Here is an 8,803-nt window from a genome sequence, read left to right on the forward strand (position 1 = left end):
TGGACTATGGTTCTAATGACAATTTAGTTTTCAGAGTCTTTGTATTATTATTCTGATCTGCTTGGTTCACCTGACACCATTGGGACCCACTGCTGGACCAAGGGGTTGGAGAGCACTTCTCTAGGCCCGCTGCCCTAAGCCAGCTCTCCAGACCACATGCTACTGGTAGGGTTCCCACCAGCATCACCAAGGGAGGAAAGAGCCCACCTGAATCACCTTCTGTTGCTAGGTTGGGGTTCAGGAGACCACTGGGCTTAGGCTACCTTTGCCTTTTGGCCCAGGAGTCAGGAGATGCCAAGCTGCTATATTTTTCCTCAAGTCCTGGGAGTCCCTAGCTAGTCTGTCTTCATCTTTTCACTCTTCAGTGCCCTCCTGTGATAGTCTACTGTATTATTTCCAGATTTTTTAGTTATACTTAGTGGGGAGGAATGGGGAGAGTTGAGTTTCTGCCATCTTGTCCCAAACCCTAAACTAGTGTTTTAAGATAACTTTGCAAAGTGAATGATACAGCTGCATTGACTAGAATTATGTCCCTTTTCTCCTCTGAAGGTGTTATTTATTACTGCTATTTCTCTGTCTATTAAAAAACTAAGAGCAGTATTAATGTATTTTCTTCCTCCACTTGTATTTATGAAAATTCTTTTTCACAGGGACATAGAAAAAGTTTTAGGAGTTCGTTTTATTTTTTCTTGTATATCTTTATATAGATACTTCCTGAGTAGTTTTTAGGAGAAAGGACTTAACCTAAAAATTAATTTAAAAAATATCTGCTGCTTACAGATCTCATTTAAGTTTCAAATGTATTTATTGGAATTTTTGTTATTTATTGAAATATCTTCAAATTTATTAAAGAAAAAGCTGAAAAATACCTTTGACACAGATCAGCTGAAAGTTAGTCTGCCCTGTCATAATCATATTGGCTTGAACCTGCAAAATATAACTAGTTAGAATTAATCATGTTGAATCATTTTCACATCATTCATTTTCAGTTTTTTTTAACCAAAATTATGGTGTATTTTTCTTCTTCCCTCCCTCCCTCCCTCCCTCCCTCCTTCCCTCTTCCTTCCTTCCTTTCATTCTATTGAGGTAAAACTCATGTATACCCTTATATTAGTTTTGGATATACAGTAGAGTGGTTCACCATTTGTATATATTATGAAATGATCACCACAGTAAGTCTAGTTTAAACATCCATCACCATACATAGTTACAAAATTTTTTTTCTTGTGATGAGAACTTTAAAATCTACTCTCAGCAACTTTGAAATATGCAATACAGCATTATTAACTATAGTTGCCATGCTGTACATTACATGACTTATTTATTTTATAACTGGTAGTTTGTACCTTTCGACTCCCTTCACCCATTTCACCCACTCTCCACCCCCTCCCCCCACCCCTGCCTCTGGCAACCACCAATCTGTTCTCTGTATCTGTGAACTTGGGAGATTTTTCGTTTTTTTAGATTGCACATATAAGTGAGATCATATGGTATTTGTCTTTCTCTTTCTGACTTACTTTACTTAGCATAATGCCCTCAAGTTCCATCTATGTTGTTACAAATGGCAAGATTTCATTCTTTTTTATGGCAGAATAATATTCCATTGTATATACATACTACATTTTCTTTATCTCATTTTCATTTCTTTTTCTGTTTCTTGCACTATTCCTGTCTTCCACACCTCATGTATCCCCTGTTGAGTTTGTTACATAAACAGCTATATTTTGAGTGAGAATTGGTTTTTAGAAGTTTTATTTGAACATATTAACAAGAAAAACCCCAAAACAAACAAAATAAAATTGATCAGGAACATCCCCTGATAAAAGGTTCCATAGAGGTCCATCACTAGCAGTGTTTTTCTTTCACTCCCACTACTGTGAGATGTTGGCCTAATACATACAATATAATCTCAGTGTTTCATAACTTTTAAAAACAGCTTTATTGAGATATAATCACATACCATTAGATTTTCACCCATTTAAAGTGTACAATTCAATGGCATTTAGTATATTTGCAGAGTTGTGCAGTCATAACTTTTTGAGAGATATTGTACTACTTATATATTTTATTTAAACATTATTTATGATTTTATAATTGAGGGTTTTTCTTAGAATTTTACCATCAAGATGGAATGATTCTATCCACAAAGGAATTTCAGATGTTAACTCTGATTTTGGTTAAATATTGGACTTTGAGAATCATTTCTTCTCTGAGAAATTGAATTGGAGTTGCTTTTGTTTTTTTTTTTAAATAATAGTTTGAATAATGATGTGGCAGCTGTGAAGGAAAACACCAATACCCCTGATAACCCAAGTGGAAATGGCAAACAAGATCGGATAAAACAGAGAAGAGCTTCCTGTCCTCGATCAGAGAAGGGGACTAAATTTCAGCTTACTGTCCTTCAGGTCAGTGTATAAATATTATTTGGTTAAGAGTGCATGTTGAGGTCTGGGGGGTCAGGGAGGGGAGATGTTGCTGTGGAGGTGAGTATTATGTAACTCTGCAGCAAACACTCTTGAACACAAATCTTTGTATATATACCTGATTATTTCCTTATGATAGATTCCTAGAAGTAGAATTAGTGGGTCAAAGGGTATGAAGATTTTTTTAAAGTTTCTAAATACGTATTTCTAGGTTGCTGTTCATAAAGTTTGGACCAGTTTACATTTCCATTAACAGTGCATTTTCTTTAGCTTAAAGGGTCAATTTGTGGGAGAATTTTGGAAATGAATGACCAGATTTAGATCTTTGCATTGCAGGTAGCTATAGTGACCATTGTAACTTTTTTTTTTTTTGCCTTTTCATAAAAGTTGTGTTCCTTTTCTTTCCCACAGGTTCACATTTCTAACTTATTTTTTGCTGAATAATTTGAGCCTTAGATTTGTCATACAATAGTTGTTTAGACAGTATTTCATCAAGGGAAAAACAGAATCTTTTTAGATTCTGAACAGTTTAAACCATTTTTTTATATATCGTATGTGAGCTCATCCAAATGTTTCCTGCACCATTTACAAAGAGAAGACAATGACTGACTCTTAAACTAGTGACATGTTTGTGCCTAGGTGTCAATCTCTGGAGACAACATGGTGGAGTGTCAACTGGAGACACACAATAACAAGATGGTCACCTTCAAGTTTGATGTTGATGGTGATGCACCAGAGGATATTGCAGACTATATGGTAAGTACGGTAAAACCAAATTATTTTCTCTTCAGTATTCTGTCTCTTTTTCCTCTCTAACTCTTCCCCCGTTTATTCAGAGCCATCTTTTTTTAGGGTACTGTTAGTTTTTAAAATTTGTACAGAGCTAAATTGGTTATGATCAAGAGTAAGTCACTATACCTCCTCTGCTTTCTGTATATTTATGTGTAAAATATGAGGGAGTTTCATTAAGAGAGGATCTAGGTCAGTACTTCGTATCCCTAGCTGCATGTCAAAATCACTGGAAGAGCTTTTTAACAACAATTCTGTTGGGAATACCCTGGTGGTCCAGTGGTTAGGACTCGGTGCTTTCACTGCCGTTGTCTGCGTTCAATTCCTGGTCAGGGAACTAAGATCCTGCAAGCCACGTGGTGCAGCCAAAAAAAAAAAAAACCCAAACAAAAACTAAAACAAAAACAATTCTGTTGCCTGGGTCCCTAATTAAATCAGAATTTTTGGAGATGAGGCCTAAGCATTAATAGTTTGTAAAGTTCCCCAGGTAATTCTAATGTAATAGCTACTGATATAACATCTTACATATAGGTGTTCAAGTAATGTTCATCATTTCATTTAGTTTTTGTATTTTCTTTGAATTGTTAGGCTTAAGTTAGTATTCCCCTCCTCTTTTTTCTTAATGGGGATGATCTAGGGTGGCACGAAGAGTACATAATGCTTTTGTTTCTGCCAGTTTTCTTTGTATATACATTCCTGGCCAAGCAGAATTTAACATTTTAAAAGTTAATAATTTTATCAGTCTGCCTCTTATTCAGTGTAGTATTTTCTGAACTGTCTCTAGGCCATTCTTTATCATCTTTAGAGATGCTTCATTTTGTGATTTTTTTTTTATTTAAAATCTTTTGCGTTTGGACATCCTAGTTTTTTTTTTTTGTTTTTTTTTTTTGCGGTACGCGGGCCTCTCACTGTTGTGGCCTCTCCCGTTGCGGAGCACAGGCTCCGGACGCACAGGCTCAGTGGCCATGGCTCACGGGCCCAGCTGCTCTGCGACATGTGTGATCTTCCCGGACCGGGGCACGAACCTGTGTCCCCTGCATCGGCAGGCAGACTCTCAACCACTGCACCACCAGGGAAGCCCCATCCTAGTTTTAAACGTAAACATTACCTCAGTTATGTTCTTCAAATGGCAATCAATTTATAGAATGCCAGATTTTTTTAAATGCTGGCTTCTGGTAGGTAGTGCCAATCTGACAAATATCAATGGTCTCAAAATAGAATAATGTATTATGTGGCATTTTATTGCTGGTCTTTGTTAATTCTGTTGTGGCATTTAGATCTAAATACCTAATTTAGTTTTCTTTATGGTAGTCACCATATTATAATTTTGAAGAAACTAAATTCATTCTTGTGAATAGACTTACTTTTACTTTTGGATAGGTTGAAGATAACTTTGTCCTGGAAAGTGAAAAAGAAAAATTTGTAGAAGAATTGAGGGCTATCGTAGGTCAAGCCCAGGAGTTCCTTCATGTCCACTCTGCTGCAGAAAGAGCCATTGGAGTTGACTCTATTACTATGGAATCCAGCAGTAGCCAAGTAAGAGCAATTGCTTAACAAATAGGTCTTCTCGGATATGTATCAGGAACTTCTTTATTTATCTATTCATTTTTAATTCAGACAGGATCATCTGAACAAGTACAGATAAATTCTGCATCCACTCAAACCAGCAGTAAGTATACTTAATAAAATTTACCATTTGGCTTTTGAAGCAAGACATTTGGAAACTTTTAATGTACACACCTTGGGAAAGATGTTAGCCAGTAAAGGAATTTAATAAATTGTTAATGTGGGTTTTCCCACACTTTGAAAGGACTTTATAGCCCAGAAATAAGAAGTAAAAAAAGTGAGAAGTAAAACCATTCTCCAAATTTCCTCCAAGTATTGGTTCTTTACCTGATTAATTTATTTCTGAGTTGTTGCATGGTATGTTACCAGAAAAGCAGTCACAGTAGTGCTGACCTTTAATGGCTTTATTGTTTGAACTTAACTGGTAAGTTTTTTTTTCCCCCATATTAGATGGACAACAACTCTCTTAACTAAAATCATTATGTTCTAAGTTTGCCTCATGTTTTAATAGCATTAGTATCTTGATTTCATTCTACCAATGATATGCTTCTACCTGCTCTGATCACTGATAAGTTTTTGTAAATCAGATACCAGATAAACTGCTAGGGACTAAAAATGGGGTCTTCTATTTTCTTTTCTCATAACTTTATCTCTCCATTCTTCTCAGCTCTGGTCATGGGTATATTTAGAGTGTCTGGGAGGGGGAGGAGAGCCACAGACAAATGAGGACATCTGAAGGAATTATAACAGCATGAAGAAGCAACAGGTTGTGTGGGAGTCATGGAACCAGATACCATTACCCTCAAATGTAGTTTGTGTTAGGATGCCAGTGTTCTCCTCTGTCTTCTTTTTCTCATTAGCAGGAGTCTGAGTAGATTTCTTTTTATTTATTTATTTATGGCTGTGTTGGGTCTTCGTTGTTGCGTGTGGGCTTTCTCTAGTTGCAGCAAGTGGGGTCTGCTCTTCGTTGTGGTGTGCGGGCTTCTCACTGTGGTGGCTTTTCTTGTTGCGGAGCACAGGCTTGAGGAGTGCAGGCTTGAGTAGTTGTGGTACACAGGCTCTAGTTGTGGTGCACTGGCTCAGTAGCTCCACGGCATATGGTATATTCCCAGACCAGGGCTCGAACCCGTGTCCCCTGCATTGGCAGACGGATTCTTAATCACTGCACCACCAGGGAAGTCCCTGAGTATATTTCTGACTGGCAAAGTAGGGTAAAGTTTAAAAGAGAATAACTTATTTGAATAAGTTAACAAAGTAGGAGTACAGATGTAGGGGCTTATTTTACTTTATTTTTTAAGTTGTCATACAGTAAAATAGACTTTTTTTTCTTTTGGTGTAGGGTTCTGTAAATTTTAGCCCTCTTAGAGATTTGTGTAAGCACCACCATAATCAGGATACAGAACAGAAGATGTAGGTTTTAGTGGGAAAAGTGCTTTTCGTTTTTTTCCCAAAAGTGCCCTGCTTTTAATTGCTATTGATACAATGTTTGTTTCCGTAGAATCCAAAATCCTTCTCTAAAGATATCTTGTGCATAGTAGTTAGAGTATTTGTCCGTCAGGGTTGGGAGGTCTGGTCTTATAAGTTACACATATCCTAGTGCCGTTGGAAATGGAGATAAAAGACAAAACGGTGTTTTAACCTGGTTTCCTTAGTCAATAGGTAAACATATTGACAATTGCTTAGCATATTAATTTTTGCCAATTCTTTCTACAGATGAATCTGCTCCTCAGTCATCCCCAGTTGGTCGATGGCGATTTTGTATCAATCAGACAATAAGAAACCGTGAGGCTCAATCTCCTTCTCTTCAGCAGTCCATGTCTACAGTTCCTGGGCTAAATCTGCTTTCTAGTAAGTGTTTGTTCTCTGCCACCTTTATCCAGACCTGGAAGATGGGGATGCAAAATATACACTGTATCTTTAACTTGTTTTCATGGGTATTTTATGCTTATGAGAATTTTCATAAGCATTTTTGAAGATGTTAATGTTAGGAGGTAACTTAAGCCATTTAAATTTTAATATTTATGGAAAAAAAAGGAAAAGGTTTTTCTCCTTGTTAGGTTGAATTCTGTGTATTTTGAGTCTTATTTACAAGAGTACTTTCACACAGGTTTTAATTTACCCCTTGCTCCTCCTGTTCCTTTTGAGTTTGGGTACTAGTCCATGCTTTGTACTTACCATTACATGCTTAGCCATTCTTTGTTATCGTTCCAGGTCCAAGAAACATAAGTAATAAGGAAATATCACAGGACACGCTGCTCACTCTAGAAAATAATCCATGCCAGCGTGCACTTTACACCTCCACATCAGAACACAAGGATGTAGTTGATGGTAAGATTTCTGAATATGCCAGGGTAGAAACTAAGCAGCCAGCTATACTTTATCAAGTGGAAGATGACAAGCAGATAATGGCACCAGTTGCTAGTAGTTCCAGTCTTATGGCTACTTCAGTTCGTGCAGTACCACTTGAATGTGAGGGACTCACCAGCCAAGCAGGCATATTCCTACCTGTGTATCCAGGTCACCAAGCTGCCAGTCAGGCAGCTCCTAGTGAGTCAACTCAGATTGCTCCTAACTCTCTTACAACTCCGGCATTTATGTCTGATCAAAAGCCTAAGTCCTTACCAGTACAGCAGCCAACTACAGATGCAGAGTTTATTTCCCAAGAAGGAGAAACCGCAGTGATCGTGGAAGCAAGTTCTCCTAAGATGGTCATTCCCACTCAGACCTCTGGCCTTGAACCAACTAGCCTGCTGTCCTCTACGGTCCTGGAATCAGATGGGGAAGGACCTCCAAAAATGGAGTTTGCAGACAACCGAATTAAAACTCTGGATGAAAAATTAAGAAATTTGCTCTATCAGGAGCATAGCATATCTAGCATCTATCCTGAGAGTCAGAAGGATACCCAAAGCATAGAGTCTCCATTTTCTTCCTCTGCTGAAGACACAGTCTCATGTCCAGTGCCAGAAGTCATAGGCATCAGTCACTGTGGAATTCAAGATAGTCCTGCACAGTCCCCTAATTTTCAGCAGACATGCTCTAAGATTCTGTCCAGTGTGACTGTGAGTCAGCCTGCTAACATATCAGTGTTCAAAAGGGACCTGAATGTGATAACTTCTATACCCAGCGAATTATGTTTACATGTAAGTATCATTCTTTCTAACCAATTCCTTATCCTATGCTTTTAAAGAAATGCCTTCTTTTCTAAAGTTCTGTCCTCTGAAATGAAATTATCTATGTCACAAGATTCTGAGGTCACAGGTATTTAAGAAGGCCATAGCTTAGGCTGCAGGGGCCCAGAACTTAAGAGACGGTAGAACTTGCTTGGTGAGAGAGCCCTCTGGTGAATTAGCTAGGAACTTGGGAGCAATGTTGATTTTTTGTATTAATGACAGAACAGGACTGATTTATAGATTGTTTTAGTGGGTAGGAAGAACTTGCTTTTAGATTTCCACTTAAAAATGCCTGTTATCAGTTTCATTTTTAAAAATATTATGGTTTTAATTTAATCTTGTTTGTGGGTTTTTATTTATTTGAAAAAAATATTTTAAAAGAAAAAAACCCCATAATCTCATGACTTGCTTTTTTTAACGTATGTAATGTAGGAATTTAATTTCTCTTTTCTGTTCCTTCGACTCATAGGGATAACCACTATCTGGTGCTTATCCACTATATGGTACTAATCCTCCTTGACTTAAGCTTATACAGATCTACTTACAAACCTACAACTTCTTACTCACAAAAATAGTATTGTGCTATAAACATATTGGTCTACAATTTAATTTTTTAATTTTACAGTATATCATAGACATATTTTAAAATATTTATCACTGTGTCTCTTTATTATTGTTATTATTATATAAGTAGTATATGCATGTATATAAAGTAAAATCCACCCCACTTCTTTTTTTTTTTTTTTTTTTAACATCTTTATTGGGGTATAATTGCTTTACAATGGTGTGTTAGTTTCTGCTTTATAACAGAGTGAGTCAGTTATACATATATATATGTTCCCATATCTCTTCCCT

General features: G+C 37.0%; 1 protein-coding gene across 2 annotated transcripts in view; it reads left to right on the forward strand.

Annotated features, from left to right (window-relative positions):
• Positions 1-8,803, forward strand: part of WNK3 (WNK lysine deficient protein kinase 3) — a 156,693-nt gene that overhangs the window by 91,517 nt on the left and 56,373 nt on the right. For both annotated transcript variants that reach the window (XM_007446476.1, XM_007446477.1), the window contains exons 12-17: positions 2,258-2,405; positions 3,063-3,179; positions 4,593-4,748; positions 4,830-4,881; positions 6,492-6,626; positions 6,990-7,918. In XM_007446476.1, coding sequence (XP_007446538.1) covers positions 2,258-2,405; positions 3,063-3,179; positions 4,593-4,748; positions 4,830-4,881; positions 6,492-6,626; positions 6,990-7,918 — 1,537 coding nt within the window. The remainder of the gene's footprint in view (positions 1-2,257; positions 2,406-3,062; positions 3,180-4,592; positions 4,749-4,829; positions 4,882-6,491; positions 6,627-6,989; positions 7,919-8,803) is intronic.

Source organism: Lipotes vexillifer, unplaced genomic scaffold (assembly GCF_000442215.2).
Source record: "Lipotes vexillifer unplaced genomic scaffold, Lipotes_vexillifer_v1.1 scaffold624, whole genome shotgun sequence".
NCBI lineage: Eukaryota > Metazoa > Chordata > Mammalia > Artiodactyla > Lipotidae > Lipotes > Lipotes vexillifer.